A 17128-nucleotide genomic window follows, 5' to 3' on the forward strand; every position below is an offset into this window, starting at 1 on the left:
TTTCTGTTAGCCTTCTCCTGCTTTGCTTAGTAAATGCAGATATAGTAATGACCAACAACTTCAGCAGCCCCAGAGGAACATGTACTCTTTTGCCAGTTGCTTGCTGTGTAAGACAGGTGAACTCTTTATGGGCAAACTGGCTTCAATCCAGATTCAGAGTTTCAAGCTCTACTTGATTCTGTAGTCCAGTTGAAACAGCAGTCCCTAGAGAGGAAAGAATTTAATGTGTATCACGAGTGCAGTACTTTCCATCTAAGAAACATAAGTAGCCCCTGTCTGGCTATCAAAACCATAGCTTTCTGGTTTCTCTCATCTCTGGCCTTGGCTTGCAGAATGGTCATAAGAGAAATAGAGCGTTATTCTTTGCAGGCTTGGCTATAGCCTGCTACTTGGGGCACATCATCTCAGAATTTGGACCTGGTCATGTAAAGAACAACACTCATCAGCCCTTTTCCAAATTCATGGGCAAGTACCTTGTAGTTATTAAAGCAGCAGCATAGAAAGTAACTTGTCCTGACCTAGTTTTTGAATGAAAGTAGCTATGATGTTCTGAATACAAAATGTATGGGACAATGTTCAAAGATTGAAGTATCTAGGATTCACAGCTGCTTTTGCTTTTTGCTCGTTTCTCAGAGGTGTCTCACCAGTCATACCTTTCCATAGCAGGCAAGAAAAGAGGCATTGAAACCTCTCTTTTACTTCATCAGAATTCTCTAGATGAAAGAATTGCTTACACACACACATATATAAAGGTTTGAATTCTCAATACACTTCACAGCAGAGCGCTTGCCATTTAGTATAGAGCTCCTGGTTGGCTGCAATAAGTGTCACATAGAAGCAGCTATTAGAAAAGTTGTCAGCCAGAAGCAAGTCAAGAGAGCTATATTGTTAGTAATTAGGATATACAGAGGTCATAGGAAACCAATTTAAAGACCAGCTTAAAGACAATTTGCACAATGGGATCCATTGCACATCAGGGAATTGATTCTTTAATATCTGCCTTTATAAGATGGATGCTAAGAACAAGCTTCATAAACTGTCTTGTAGGATGTGTAGTTGAGTAAGTAATCTTGTTTCCTGGACCACTGACAGTGTTGCCAAACACCATCCAGTACTACTGCTGTTTTCTATCAAGACTGGTGTACCAGGGTTCGTCTTACATGGTTGTTGCTTAATACCATTCTTCCCTTGTGCTAGGAATAGGTTTCATTTGAAATATGAAGATTCCTCTTAGATCAAGCTCATAGCAGTTCACCTTTACTTGAAGATCTGAGTGATGAATATAAACAGGGCAGCACCATTTATTCCTGGTTTCTTTGGTCTGAAGTCACCCATTTTATTGCTTCAAAGTCTTTTGAGCCACTCAAACAAGATCAATGAACAAAGAAAACTTTATTATTTAATCTGCAAATATTAAAGTCCCAGATTGCCTTTATACACATGAAAAATACCTTTAATAGTTAAAAAAGTTTAAGAAACAAAGATAAATAGAGCAAGGTTAGAGTAGCTGCTATTTCTATGTGGGCCATGAGGTACAACAATAATTCAGATCTGCTAAAATGCAAGTCTTAAACCCACATCTACTCTTGATGTCTCAAAACTGGAATTTTTAAATAACTTCAGAGTTTAAGCTAGTACAAGGAAAGCCTCACCTTAACAACTGAATCCTAACACAGAACAGGTCTTAAATTCAGAACTGAATACTTCAGCAAGGTAAGAGGCAGTCAAAAAACTACTCCAGCATTTGGAGAAGTCTGCAATCTCAGCTGCTTCCCTCATGCTCATAAATAGAAGTGTACTTTATGTGGCTCATCAAGGCCCTTTCTTGACAATAGAGCCAGCAGGTAAGCATTTTAGTAAAAAGAGGCTAAGAATAGTAGAATCCAGTGGCCCCAGAGGCTGACTGCCTAGTTTGAGGGTTATAGGTCAGGCTTTACATGGACTACAGAGCTATTACAGTTACAGTAAATCACATACTGGCCACTAGACAGTATTCCTCCAACTGTCCAATGAGACACACAAAGCAGTACTGCAGACTGCACAGAGACTTAGTATGTAAGGACTCTAACAGCAGATAGTTTTGATGCACCTCTTACTACAGCTGGTACTTTCTAGTTTTGATTTTTGTTTCAGCATGGCTTTTTTCTAGCCCCTTAGAAAGCTGGCTTGTTGGGACACTTCAGAGTGCTAATATTGCTAGTTATAGTACCTTCTGTTTGAGAGATGCTTTTTCACATTTATAGGATACATCTGTCCAAGTTAAAGTTGACATAGCTACACTGTGATATACTGTATTTAGGAATATACAATACTGAAACTGGTGGATTTCCAGGTGCTAGAATACAGAAACAGTACATTTAATAGAAATATTTTTACAACTTGCTTTTAGTTTCAAAATGTTTCTCTAGGAAATTCTCTAGCAAGTGCTCTAGACCAGTTTCACATATTTCAGCATCAGGATCTGAGCAGGAAACATCTCAGCCACTCAGCACTCTTCAGGAGTGTTTTACTTCAGCCAAGTTCAGACTTGCTCAAGGTGCAAGCTAAGGTCTGATCTGGCCCATGCATTTTCCCACTCAGGCTTAAAACAGAAATTACCTTTGGAGAAACACCATATCAGAATATTGAGAAAGCCAAGGCAGCCTCATGCTGAGTGCCAAGTATTTAGCATCTTTTAGGACATATGTTTAGAAGCTTTGTAAACTCTGTGCCCTCCTCTCTTTCAGCAGGTCATGGAAACCAGATCCTTGTGTTAAAGTAAATATAACTTCACATGGAGCTTGTATTCTACTGCTCTTTATATCAGTGAATCCAAGGACAGGGTCCAGTACCAGAAGGTAGGAAGTTTCACCATGTTATGGACAATGTTTCTTACAAAGAGGTCAGATGGGAGACAGGAATTCCAAGTTTCAGTTATTGCAGAAGATACCAAAACACACATAGCCTATGTCACCTGGGCTTGAGAACTGTTTTCAAGGTGATCATCTCTTTGTCCACATCACATGATAGAACAGCTAGGATCCTCATTTTGCTGCAGAAATAAAACATGAAGATGTTAGGCTAATCAGCATGTGTACAAACTTAGTATTTATTGCTGGTTACCTACTTGATCCTCATATAAGCATGTGGGGTTTTTAGTGTTTTGTAGATTTGGTTACTTCATTAAAGCAAGGCAGGTTTTCAAGAGAGGCAGTACCTTAACTATACTAGATGGTTTGGGGGAAAAATACAAGCTTTTAAGAATTTGAGTCCATGCAATACATGAGCCTATGCCTTCCTTAGTGAAAGGCTATCAAGCTATTTATCAGTACCTCAGTTCTGAAGCATAAAAACTTCACTGGCATGCAGGTTCATGCTACCCTAGTTAGGATGGTAAAAGCAGAAGCAAAACCCATGGAAACCCCACCTTCCTTTAAAGCACAGCATGCTTTCTTTGCATCATTTTACTGCATGCAGAAAGGTAACTGCTTTTTACTAAGCTGCCATTAGTTCAGTACTACCAATGCAGCAGAAGCATATAGGTACTAATGACAAAAGTTTGACAGGAATTCAGCAGACAGGAACAACACTAACATTTGAGTGGGAGTGTTAGAATCGATTCTTACCATAAATGGCACACAACTGTATTGTAAAGATGCTGATAAAACAGATTAGAGGTGCAAGGAAAAAAGTTACTTTTGCTTTCATCACTCACTGCCAAACAAGCCATATCATTAGTCAATTCAAATGAAGAGCCTTTAAAAAAAAAAACAACCACCTTGGAGAGGCCCTACTCTGAACATGAAAAGAGACTTGTATCAAGTCTCTTCATAAGGCTAAAGCTTCCACTGGTGTTACTTTGACCGTTTTGGTGTATGCTGTACATTAAGAGCCCAAAGGCCAGAATAGCATGCTGGAACCTTTCTCAATAGCCTATTTAACAGGGTCTCACACTCCTTCAGTGGGAGACTGAAAATGTTACATGAACGTGCATGTGACGCAGGAGACTGAAAAACATCCTTTAAGCCAGGTTATTTAAGCCAGTATTATAGTAATAGATATTTACAGCCAGATTTTCTGTTTGAAAGGATAAGAACCAAGCAGCAGGCAGTAACTGCCTGTTCTTAGGTACATTTTCTTCAGAAAGACTGTAGTAAGGTACTTTTAAGTCTTCAGACAGGTATATTATGAAAATATCTAAGAAATGGTGGTAACTTTAAGACTTGCAGTAAGATACAAGTCTTCCTTGTAACTGTGTAGGATCAGTTTTAGGAAGAGCTGTGATAACTCAACATGCTGTGTCAGCAGGAGGGAGAGAATGAATTTTTAGCTAGGCACGCTCCTGTGCTTAGGGCCTTGGCATTTGTACTAGGCACAAGGGACTTGGTGCTGTTTCAAGCACAGAAACAAACCAAGTCAAGTACAGTCCACAGTTGTTCAGTTATGACCAATTTAAAGCCCTTGTATTCTGTTTACTGCAATTAAAGATACCCAACTACTAGTATATCAAAGTACACTTGGAACATCCAATGTGCAGACTTGTAATATGGTGAGTCAGAAGCCCTTTGGAGGGGATAGAGAGTCTTTCACAGGACGTATTTCACAGTGTATTAATTGCATCTTTTTCATACTTTTGAATGGAAATATTAGGTTTCTGGAGTGTGAATTTAAGTTATTTTAAGAGCAAGTCAGGGACACTGGAGTGTCATATATGTCAGTTCATCCCACAGAAATAAGTTATTTCTAGTTAGTGGTTGCATTCTGTTCTTGGGGTAACAGCTTTTAAGTGTATTCAGTCAGATGTTTGGTTGGAGGAGACGTTAAAGCTGTATTTTTCAGTGTGACAGTAATAAGAGATCAAACAATTACTACTATTTGATCATATTAAACCAGAGAATAAGCAAAACATCAATTCCACTTCTGATGCAAAGCCATGCAAGCTACATCCTACATGGGGCAAGAGACTGCAGCATTATTAATGAAGCAAGTTTTCTATGAGATGACAAGCATGATTCTCACCATCTCACCTGCTTAAGGATGCTCAGAGGAATCACTATCATGAAACCAAACAACATTTCTTTTTTCTTCTTCTTTTGGTCTGACATCAAGAAAAATGTAAGAGTTGTAGGATATGGATAGTACTTGGGGAAGTATTTTCATACAGTAATGAAGAGAAATGGCCATTGAATGATTCTGTTGATAGCATATATTTAAAACTTCAGGCAGCTTACCTGAGGTAGAAGCTCCATTTCACTTCCAGTTATTTCTTCATAATCATCATCCTGCTCACCACTTTCTTCTCCTGTGGGTACGTACATTATCTTCCTCTCTGCAAGTTCCTAGAATACAATTAAATAGCCACCAAGAACCCTCAAGAATTAAGCACAAACAAGTTCAGTATTAGGACAGTAGGAGTTACTTACTACCTCACTTACCTCACCATCATCTGTGAGGAGTGTAACACCAATAATATCCCCAGTTCCCCAAGACTTCAGAGACTTCCAGACCAGATCACTAGGACCTGGGCTTACACCAGCAGCTGCACCCCAGATCTGCAACATATTTAGAACAAGCTTCTAAAAAATCTTATTTGTAGTTAGATGAGGAGTTAGTCTAACATATATAACTATCGACATACACAGCTATTAAATATTCCAATACCAAAAATGTCCAGTTAGAGAAACTGAACTACTGTGATCTCTAGCAGGTTAATTGTTTTCAGGACTACCAAGAATGGTGGCAATGGTTTTTTTAACTAAACACTGTAAAACAGCACAGAAAAGGCTGTTAACAGCTTCTACCTGATGTAGAGGTAGCCTTGCTTGGACACACATACCATTTGAGTCACAGAGCCAAGCCATAGTTACAGGCATACTCATGGCAACAATTTGTGTACACAAGATAGCCTCCACCCTGAGGTCACTTGCAGATCTCTTGGGCAAGCTCAGAAAGAGTTTTGAGTACAGAGTGTAGAGTTAGGCTCTTTAAACACTATCTAAAGGGTACTTAAGAGTATGATTTTAGAGCTAATATTTAGCTTAGTACCATAAACCACAAGCTGAGCATTGCTGAACCATAGTGGACTAAAGCTTTTAGCAACAATGCAAGTCTTTGCGCAACTTTTATCAAATCACAGGAGTATGGAGAACTCTAAGAATAAACTAGAATATATTGATTCTGTTCACAGTAACAGTCTGGGATGATACAAGTTCAATCCAAGATCTAGCTTTAAAGAAAATCTAATCGGCATTTCAGATCAAGTTGCTGCAAGGATTTTTTCCTATCTCCTTCTCCCCATAAAATAAGAATTTTAGTTCTTTAAGCACTCGCAGTATCAGTAGTTTTTCTTATTACATGAATCTGTTGCCATCTAACATAAGAACATAGCTCGGAGTAAGTTTTACAAAACCACTACTTACTGTAACTACTTGGCCTGCCTGAAGAGTGAATTGCGAAGGAAACTTGAATGTTACATCTGACACACTTCCAAGATGTCGTCTTAACACCCATCCATGTAGTGACTGATCCTGTGGGACAAGAAATTTCTCTCAGCATTACAGACCAACACTGTATCATACAAGTGCAAGGTTCTTTCCAGACTCAAGGGTCAGTTTTAGCCCCACTCCTGTAGCATACAAGAATCCAATCAATTTTGAGGAAGCCCTCAAATTTCCATTAAAGCCTCCCTATGCTTCCTTAGAATTAATCTTAGTCCCGTGAGTTTAAGCACACCTATTCTTGCCTTCTCTTGAAGGAGAATCATGATGCTGTTTACCAGAGATACTTTGATAAATCAAGTTTATCATGCCCAACTACCAACTTGGGCCATATAAATAACACATACATAGTGGCCTGTGAAGGTTTAAGGGATCTCAGGCTGAAGTGGCTAAGCCACCAGCCACAAGTTTTGAAGCTCTGAGCATTAATTCTAATAGTTCTGGACTTGCAGACTAAACTAGTCAAAGAATTATCTAATTGGTCAGATAAACCCTCTGCATGGATTAGGTACTGTCAGCTCTATTTAATCTTTTAGCTGTTTTAAGCATTTTTAAGTAATAAGCTGTCATTATCCAGTTTACTAAACACCTTATTTAGTTCAAGGATAAGTAGTACTTCTGATAGTGCTAGCCTGAATCCGATGAGGAACAACTGAAGGTGTTAGATTTCTGCACCATAGAACCCAGTGCACCTGCTCCCAAAAGCACCTCCCAGACAGCCCTGTGAACAAAACACCTGCAGTACCAAAAAAAAAAATCAGTCTTCTAGTCCTCTCTTGACAACAGCCAGGTTAGCTGAGAAGTCCCCACTTTGTTTTTTTTTTTGGCAGTACCTCATCTTCCCCTACTGTCATATCTCACTAAGCTACAGGTCAGTTCACAAGCAGTACTTTGCAGCGAAGGCCGTGCAGACTTGAATGAACAGAAGTACCTCATTAGAGTTGTTTTTAAGCCTGACAAATTTCCCATCTGCATCGATTTCTTCAATAGATACATTTCCAGAAGATGAAGCATGCTGAACAGTCTTAAACTCAGCCCTATGCCCTCTCCTTCTGGCTTCTTTCATTTTCCTTTTCTTCCCATGCAGGAACCGTCGCCCTTGACTTGCTGCTTGAGTTGCAGTGCTCTGTGAAGATGGACTAGGTGACAGCTTTAGCCTAGAAAGTCACATAACATCCACTTGAATATCTGATGTGCTTATTTCTTCTCACTCCTATCCTCCCACTATAGCCAAGCCTAACAGCTTCTTATATCCAAGCTTTCTATGAAGTCTTTATATTAAAGACTTTAGTTTTACTGGCAAAAGTAGCCAAGTAGCTTGTTAAGTTTGCAGACAGCCCCAGCCCTAGAGTTCAGAGCAAGCTTATGTTGGTAAGAAGATTCCCAACTGCAATAAGTATTCAAGTATTCCTTTAAAGTCTCTACAGACACAATGTTTAGTGGAAGTAATTTAAGTTTTCAACTCTTCTTAGCATGTATTAAGAGTTCATCATGTCATTCTCACCAGGCAGTGTCTGAGTAGTTGGGGGCTGGTACAGTTTCCCAGTTTAATTTGTGAAACTTGCGCAGTGTCTTTTATAAATCTCTAGGATGTAGTACAAAGCTTTGAGAAAGCTGAGGGACATCTAATGGACCTCTGAGTTACTTCACCTTACTACACCATGTGGTGGATGGGCAATATAAACACCATCTACAGAAGATCATGCTTCAAGAACTAAATTACAGCACTAATGACATACTTAATATTTATTTCTTGTTTCCTCCACATTCTGAAAGATATGCAGTTAGTGTAGTGAACTTGGATGAAACAAGCTCTCATATGAAGATCTTGTCATAGCCTACCTCTGTTCCTCTCCTTCCAGCATCTTTCTGTAGGCACTTATTTCCAGATCCAGAGCCAGTTTCACATCTAAGAGGCGCTCATATTCTTCCAGCTGTGCTCGTACCTGCTGCTGGGCTTGTGCCATTTCTTTCTCTTTTTCAACCATATGCCTTCGATGGAGATCACGATCATAATCCAGCATCTCCTGTAGTTCCCTTATTCTGTTCTCCAAAGCAAATTTCTAAAGTTAAGGGGATGGAAAAAATAAATTAAACCATAACTGAAGATTAGTGAGGAGACACCAATATTTCAAATTGGGTAATTAAAATAAATCTAAGGTTATACAAATAAAGATAGTACCTGGCTTTGATACTGATTAACTTGAGATGTCAGAGTATCAATTCTCAGCTTTGTTTCCATCAGCTCCTCCCGAGCAGCATTGGCAAAGTCACTATTTCTGGCAGCAGATAGCTGGGCATTCTCCACCTATGGATAAGTCACTGTTAGTAGCAAGTTGCTTATGACCATGTATTTTAAATGAGAAAGGAAAACCAAGTGATTTCCCACTGTTACATCTGGAAATAGTTATGTTTTACTTAAGTGTGCAGATACCAATGAAGTCCAGGTCAGAAAGGTTTTCATTGCTTTTCAGGGAGGTTTACACAAGTTTGACATTCATGTCAGGAAAAGTCAGCAATAATCAGGTAGTGAAAGTTGCTGGATTTGGATATTTCAGTTACAGATGCATGAAGACTTCGTATAGATATCAAGTAAATAGATTCTCCAGAATAACAATAGAGAATGTTTAGAAGCTGCTTGTCAAAGTATCGGGCTACAGGATATTAGGTGTGCTTATCAAACTATTGCTCTTCCCCAAAAGTTCTATTACTAAACAGTTCCTACATCATTAGAAGCAGCACTGAGCTATTTCTAGACCAATTCTGTCTTGAGATATTCCAAGAAAGGATAGAGCCATGCTCCTACAAGAGGCACTCGCAGAATTTCCAGTGGAAACCCAGACAGAAACATCCAAAGGATTTCACTGAGTTGGCATGTAAGTTGGAGTATAGAGAAAGACAGAAGAACTAGGAAGAAGTGAACACAGGTAGCTGAGAGAAGTAGCAGATCATGTGATTCTACACAGAGGATTAGAGAAGGCTTAAGATACCAGTACTGTACACTACAACCAACCCAGAAACCCCTGGGATGGGATCTTACCTATCAAAAGGTATAAGCCTCAAGTACTACTTTTCCCTGCATACGTGGCTAATGCTGGGAAAAAGGTCACATACTAGTTCTGGAAGACAAACTGTCAAGCTACTTCCATAGCCATCCTCTCCCCCTTATCCAGTACTAGCAACTGGGAAGGGATCTTTGCACCCATGCATTTAAGAGTGTCCTTGTAGGACTGTAAGAATACTTTATTTCATACATTTTAGTAAAACTAATGAGTAGGTCAAGTTTTATTCAAGAATACTGAAGTTTCTTAATACAAACATAGCACACCTAGGACCTGAGTTTGTCAGACAAGCTCTCAGATTCGTAAGAAATCTGACTTTTGATCAAATTTATTACATTAGCCATTTCTCAGTCTCCAAAGGGAGAGTGTTTGTGCTTGAACCAGTTTTGTTTGGGACCAAGTGTTCATAGAAGTTTTACTGTCAAATTTGATACTGCTTTGAAATTCCGTAACAACTTATGCCAAGAAGCTCTGCACTGAATCCAAAGGCTCCATCAGTCAGCTACTTATGCAAGTGTGACTTTAATCATATCAAGGTGCAGAGAACTTAAGCTTTGCTTTACTGGCATCTTTTACAGACTCACTTTTGCACCAAGTGTTCGCTCCAGCTCCAATTTGTATCCTTGAATTTGTTCTTCATATTGTTCTCTGAGTCCCTGCAGAACATCCAAGAGCTTACTCTCAAATTCCTTCTGATGGCCAGACTCCATTTCTGCTATCCTGCTTTCATGGACTCTCTTTGTCTCCTTGAGCTCCTAGGAGAAAAAGACATTTCTCAGAGTAAGCAAGCCAATACAGTTTGAGACTGAACTTACTGTATCAGCTTAACAAGTCATTCAATATTGAAGCAGATTTATCATTGAGTGCACAGTGATTCATCTTTACTCAGATCTAAGATAATTCATCCATTAGGTCAGGTACTTCTACCTTGCTAGCTGCACTGGGTTGTTTTGCTACCTCACTGCCAACATTGCTTAATCTAGTAAGTGCAGTAGTTTGTGTTTAAGACTAATTCTTTGAAGCAGATGGATTTCTCTGCTTTTCTTTACTCAGAACACATGCATATACACTTCAGTTTCTTTAAGCACTGTCACTTCACCTATTCTTGTTTTATTCAAGACATAATAGCAGTTGGTTAGAGAAACTGGAATTCTCTGTTGCTTACACCACACACTTTGAGATTCCTTCCAGCCATAAGGAAGTTGGTTTACATTCACGTTTTTTAGTTCTACCAGACACCTTTGATAAGTGTATAAGGAAGCAGGAACGTAAGTTGCTTATTGAAGGAGATTTAACTTCTTTGATTATTTTAGGCTTCTAGCAAACATCTGGAATCATTTAACTTTAACTGTAATATATGCACTTTCAGTTACACAAAGTAGTATATTGGGACTGTAGTTACCTTCAGACTGCAGCCCAAGAAAATTATCTCATACTCCAGATACCTATTGGTACTATGCCAGTTAACATGAGGTTGTGTACTTTAAGTCTTCCTAGTTAGACTGATTTTGTTGGCTGGTGGACTGTCATAGGTTGACTCAGCTAGTTAACTTTTTAATGATAAACCACATCTTAACATTACATTTTAAGTGCATCCAGGGATTATGGACACTTAAAAAAAGTCCTTGTTAATAAGCTAAAACATACATCTTCGTGAAGGCGCTTCTGGAACATAATTTGTTCCTGCAAAGTTTTCATATGGTTTTCCAGGTCCACCCTCCTCAACATTTCACTGTTGAGATGCTTTTTGGTATCCTCCAGTGACAGCGTCAGCTAGAAAAGACAGACAGACTAATCAAAATTAAGATGTCATTTTTCTGAACTAAGACAGTCAACTTACTACAGGTCATTCAACTTCATTCCCACAGCAATCAAAACACACTGCTTAAGTGAAGTTGGTTACTCTGTTTAAGTTCTTATTTCAGTGGGATCCAGTATATTAGCAACAGAAGGAATCCTATTTAACTGTTATGTAGGCAGATTTCCCCCAAAGCAAATATAAAGCAGCCCTTAATCCCACCAACTAAGTTTGACTCCTGAAAGTAAGGCTTCTGATTACTCAATTGTACTGTCCATATACATCCTGCCCATTGAGAACGCTAAGTACTCCAAACTTCTCCCTAACTTCCAATACAATTTGTTTGATGCTTAACAAGTGAAATCCTCTGAATGTAGGCTATGTTGACAAACTATTATAAACCTCCAGTGTTGGAGTGTGCTGCTTTAATACAAGTTTGGTTTTGGTTTAAGTTTTCATCCTAAAGATTTGAAGTTAGCATATTCAATGATCACATTAAAGCATGAAGATACAAAAGCTGTGCTCTTAGAAATGCATTGATAGACTAGCAACTCAAGCAGAGTTCATTTTAGTAGCACAAGAGCCTACATAAAAAGTAGTCAGAACTTACTTATTCTACCTAGATTTAAGCATAGTGAAGCAGGGTCTATCAAATGCTCCCTTTGCTGACGTGTTAGAGAATGCTACAGGGCCTATAGCAGTACAACACATTTCAACTTGCTCTGTCCTTAGAGCAAGAAACATTACGTATTATGGTCACAGAATAGAATTAAAGGTACCTACAACAGGTGGAATTTAACAGACCAACTATCAGTAGCATTTGCTTTCAGCAAGATTGCAGAAGTCTTTCTGTCCACCTGTCATTGCCATAGATAACAGGCTTTCCCTGCTTTTAAATCTCAGTAACTAGTTGGGAAAAAAAACAAGAAAAAGCTTCAGGAACAAAAGCAAATTTGAAATTCCAGGAACAAGTCTTACAGTGACTACTCGATCCTTTAATTCACGAAGGTCATTCTCCAAACTTCGGTTCTCATTCAAAGCTGTTGCTAAATCAGCTTCCTTTGCATTCAGCTGAGCATCAAGGTCTCTCATACGAGCCTGTGCCAGGTTTAAATCAGCTTCTTTTTTTGAATTCCTACAAGTGAAATTTTTACACTCATAAGTTGCAGCTGGTGAGGGAGAAAGTTTGGTTTTAATGTGTTTACCTTCACAGGGGTCTGTGGCAAACTGAAACAGAAGAGAGGTTAGTTAACACTCGCAGTGAGAGCACAGGGTAGGCTGTAAAGCAAACCAGACAGGCCCCTCAGACAAGCATCATTAGTTTAACCAGAAGGATTTCTGACCTGGTTTCCAGCTCGTTTTGTGTGAATCCTACACGAAAGCCAGCTATTTTCCACGGCATTACCACCTGGAGAGGGAAAGGACAGCACAGGCTGCTGTCTCCACAGGGAGACTAGTCACACTCAAAGCCAAAGTTCAGACCACAGCGACCTGCCACCACTGCACAAGCAGCTCACACAGACACCTCCCTTCAGCAGCGAAGGCCACCACCAGCTTCCTGACAAAATGCCTGTTGGCCATTAAAACGCATCACTGCTGTTGCCCTGGGGGCCCTGAGCCCTGCTCACCCCTCACCAGGAGGGAGCTGCCATGGAGGCCACCTCCACCCCCGAGGAGGCCCTGCAGCACCTCAGGGCAGCCAGGCTGGGTGCGAGCAGCTCGAGGCCTGTCTTCCTGAGGCAGGGTGGCAGGCAATGGTGGTCACACATGGGGGCAAAGTACTCCCTCCTCTGCAGGCAGAGGCAGAACACAGCTCTGGCTGCCAGGGCATCTCATTCCTCCTCCCCCACAACCCCCCTGGACATTCCCACCCACAGCACAAGGAGTTTTGTCCCCAGGAGGCCACCGGCCCAGCCCTGGTGAGCAGGCCTTGTCAGCCCCACATGCCCAGCTCGGGCTTTGCCTCCTACAGCCCCTCAGCTCCTGCCACAGGACAGCAAGCCCCCACAGCAACCACCCTTCCCTCACAGCACCCTTGCAAGGAACTCTTCTCCCTCAGGAAAGATCCCCTGCTCCTCCCCTCCTTCACACCACAGCAGAGTTACAGGACGAGAGAAGCTTTGCCTTCAGAAGGTGGCCATCTCCTTGCACAAATACCCAGGTACAGAGCCCTCAGGTACCACCTGGATGGCCAATATGGTTAAGTTGCCAGTTTTACTTGGCACCACAGCAGAGAAGTGCTGGGCCCACAGTGAGTTCCTGTCAGCAAAAGGGGTGATAATTTCCCAGACTGCTCCAACTTCCAAAATCCTTGCAGTTGCCTGACCACTATCCAGAGCCTGACTTCCTGCTCAAAACTCAGATTTGAGATTGCAAAGAGTAAAGTGTTCAATTTACTTTAGCAAAATCTGTCCTGCCAAGTGGCTACGTTGTGATAATTCATACAATGAGTTTTCCAGTTGATAACTGAGCAGACCAGTTGGAGAGAGTCCAAAGTCATTCTGCAAGAGTGATCAGCTCTAGAAAGCCTGGACTGCAAGGAAAGACTGGAAAAAACCCTAAGCATTGTTTAGTCTAGAGAAGAGAAAAGTGACAGGAGACATAACAGTCTTTACATACATGAAAGACTGCTGCATAGAGGAAGGGAATCTGTTTTCCATGGCTGTTGTGGAAAAGACAGGAAGTTGCAGGCTTAAATTGCAGAGAGGAATTTTTGGGTTAGATGTAGGGAGAGGAAACTAACAGTAGTTCAACACTGAAACACATTGCCTGGAGGGATATTCTGGAATCTCCATCATCTGGAATTTAAAAAAGGGTTATGCAAACATCTGCTGGAAGAGATGCAGGTATGGCTGGTTCCAACACAGGCCTGGGACATGTGGCTACATCAGGTTCTTGCTCAAGGCCTTTCCACCCCTGCTCTTAAGACATTTGTTGATTGTGTCCTCATACTTCATGACCATGACAAACCCAAATGTTTTGCTAGCAGAAGTTATTTATTCTTTACTCAGACTCTGGGAAAAAAGTAACTCTACTGGGATAACAAAGAAAAACAAGATAATGTATGTAGGTGGGTTTTTTTGTATTTACAGGTTTCTTTCTCTTCTAGATATTATTCACACTTCTATTTGGATCTCTTCTACCAATACCACTTATTGTATTAGTTATGATACTAACAAGTACATCAATAACACAACTTAATGATAATATTGACTGTTTAATCCTACAATAATACAAATTTCATTCTGCAATCAAAGCACATGCAAGACTGAAATTCCATTACTATCTATGTTTTAACTCTGTGGTTTGAAGGTCTGCTTTCCTGATGCAGGCCTCTGACAGCCAGGTTGAGGTTTCCTATGTTCTTTCCTGACAAATATTATTTTCAGAGAACCCTGAAGTGAGTCATCTTATCTTTAAGAACAGCAATTTAACAAGCCTGGCTTTCACAAGAGCATTTACTACCCTTTTAAACAAAGTTTGGGATTCAGAACACCACTTTACATTATGATGCAGCAAGCAGTGACAGTTATGGTACTCCACAACATTGCATATACCAACCATTCCAGAACTAAGCATGGCTTATCAACTATCAATTGCAAGCAATAATTTTTGAGGCACTGCCAATCACATTCCTTGTAAATCTGGGTGTCACATATGCTTGACCTGGAGACTTCAAATAATTTTACCAAAAGAGTTCAGGTATGTTTGAAATGGACTCCAGTTTGTCAAGACTAGAGGACATTAACAGCACTTGCAGAATTCATTCCTACAACTTCAGCTTGCTACACCACATATATCAGGTTCAGTAGCAAAATGCACATCTGTACTCACTGGTGCAGAAAGAAACTGGTCTTATCTTTCTCTGCTATGCTACTATGGTTGCTTTGACCTTCCTCAGGCTCTGAATTCAACCAACTGATATGCTTATCCACAACTCCTCCTCCCCAAACATCTTTGGCCTGCTTCCAATTACCACTGTTTAGTAAGAAAAAAGCTGACATCCAAGCACACTTCATTGTTGCTGAAGCTTTAAGTCTCTTTACCAGTGATTAATAAGAGCCAATGGTTAATGCTGTTGGGAAATTATCTGGTGACATTCCATCCTATAAGAGTTCCAGGTTATTTAAAGGTTGTATATATAAAGGGCATGATACCCTCAAAGTAGTTTGCTCCAAGTCATCTGAGACATTTGCAGTTAGGCAGCCCAGATACAAAACACCCATTAATATTAGGACTTCAGTCTAGTCCTTTCAGAAAGCAGCACGTAGTATGTATGTTTCCCATGGGCTGTAAAGTTAACCACATCTAAGATCTAGTTACTTTAAAGAAAAAATAATCAGTCCACAAGACTGCATACCTGCCAAGCTGAAAGCTTTATAAACAAAGCCACCAAGTTACACAAACAAGCAGCAGAAAAGTTTTAGAACTGGCATTACCCCTGTCCTCACTGTCCACCCAAGTGGCTGGTTAGATTTATGAAACAGGTCTATGAGCCAAGACCCAGCATGAATGAGACAAGTCCAAGAACTCCTAACCAGCTGAAAACAGAAGCTTGGAGTAAAAACATGTTTTATTCCCAAGCAGAACAGCTAAAGCCCTACTGAGGGAACAGTATTTGCTTCACACAAGTGTTAGAAGAAAAAGCTAGTGCCTAAAGTTGCTATGATGCAAGTTTATAACAAGATTTAGAAGGCCTGAGGACACCCAAATTATTACAAGTCCATATTGGTTTAGCAGTGCAATGGGGCATTAAAGTAACCAGCCATGCTAGCAATCTGTATATACACACAAAGGAAGCTTTTTGGGCTTGGACACTTGTTCCCTCCCCTTCTCTACCCACATTCTTCCCTGCTCCAAGAGGATTTGATTGCACTTACATTGGGCCACCCTTTTCCCTTTGTTCCAGGCTCAGCAAGACTAAAGACGATGATTCCAGGCTCAGATTATACAGCTTGCAAGAAAGTCAAGCCTGAAACAACAGGCAGTTCATCCCAGTAACATGTAAATCAAGAATCAAAAGCCACTAGGAGAATTTCAGCACAGTACCAGCCTGGACCAGGTAAGCCATACTACTTGCAGGACTGCCCTTGCTATACTCCCCTCCAGGCAACATCTGAGCTAAAAAGCCCAAAAAAGATGGGAGCTAACTCCATACAGAGACTCCTTCCCCTACCCCCATAACTTTCTAGATGCTTTCCAGCATAGCAGCTTCTTGAGTGTTCATAAACACAGGTGTGGTGCCAAACCCAGTCAGCAATGCATTCATGCCATACTATCCCCATAAGGCCACCCAAGACCCCACACCCTGGGGGAGCCCCATGCCCATCACAGGGAGGTGCAGAAGCAGCCCAGCAGCACGATGGCAGGAGGTGCTCACAGCAGCAGCCCTGCAGCACATCTTCAGAACAGACACCAGGATTGCTCCTAACCCAAGACACTCCAACCTCACAGGGCCATACCTGTGGGGTGTCACCACCACCATGACCCAGACACCCTACAGCACCGAGCACTCCCTCCCCGACACACAGCCGCTGGCAAGCGACACCCCCTCGCACTGCAAGGGCCCCAGGGAGGTTCCCAGCAGGGAGGCCTGCTCGGGGCCAGGCAGGCGCGGCGGGAGGGCCGGGGCACCGACCTGCTGTGCAGCTCCCGGTGCTCCTCGCCGATCTTGCCCAGCTCCACTTGCAGCGTGGCCCTCTCCATAGCGATGTTGTCCAGCGCCCGGCGGGCGTCGGCCAGCTCCGCATCGTACCGGAGCCGCAGGTTGCCTATCTCCTGGTCACTAACCG

The 17128-nt window shown here is 41.2% G+C and overlaps 1 protein-coding gene across 1 annotated transcript; it reads right to left on the reverse strand.

The window, feature by feature from the left end:
* Positions 1–168: 168 nt before the first annotated feature.
* LOC104155728 (lamin-L(III)-like) lies at positions 169–17123 on the reverse strand (the record flags this gene model as incomplete). The annotated part of the gene is made up of 11 exons (XM_009710154.1): positions 169–204; positions 5211–5318; positions 5415–5531; positions 6399–6506; positions 7408–7633; positions 8319–8539; positions 8659–8784; positions 10123–10293; positions 11186–11311; positions 12315–12471; positions 16975–17123. Coding segments are annotated over 11 exons (1545 nt in total), but the record flags the coding sequence as incomplete, so codon positions are not given.
* Positions 17124–17128: the final 5 nt, after the last annotated feature.

Source organism: Cariama cristata, unplaced genomic scaffold, assembly GCF_000690535.1.
Source record: "Cariama cristata isolate BGI_N322 unplaced genomic scaffold, ASM69053v1 scaffold2961, whole genome shotgun sequence".
Lineage (NCBI taxonomy): Eukaryota > Metazoa > Chordata > Aves > Cariamiformes > Cariamidae > Cariama > Cariama cristata.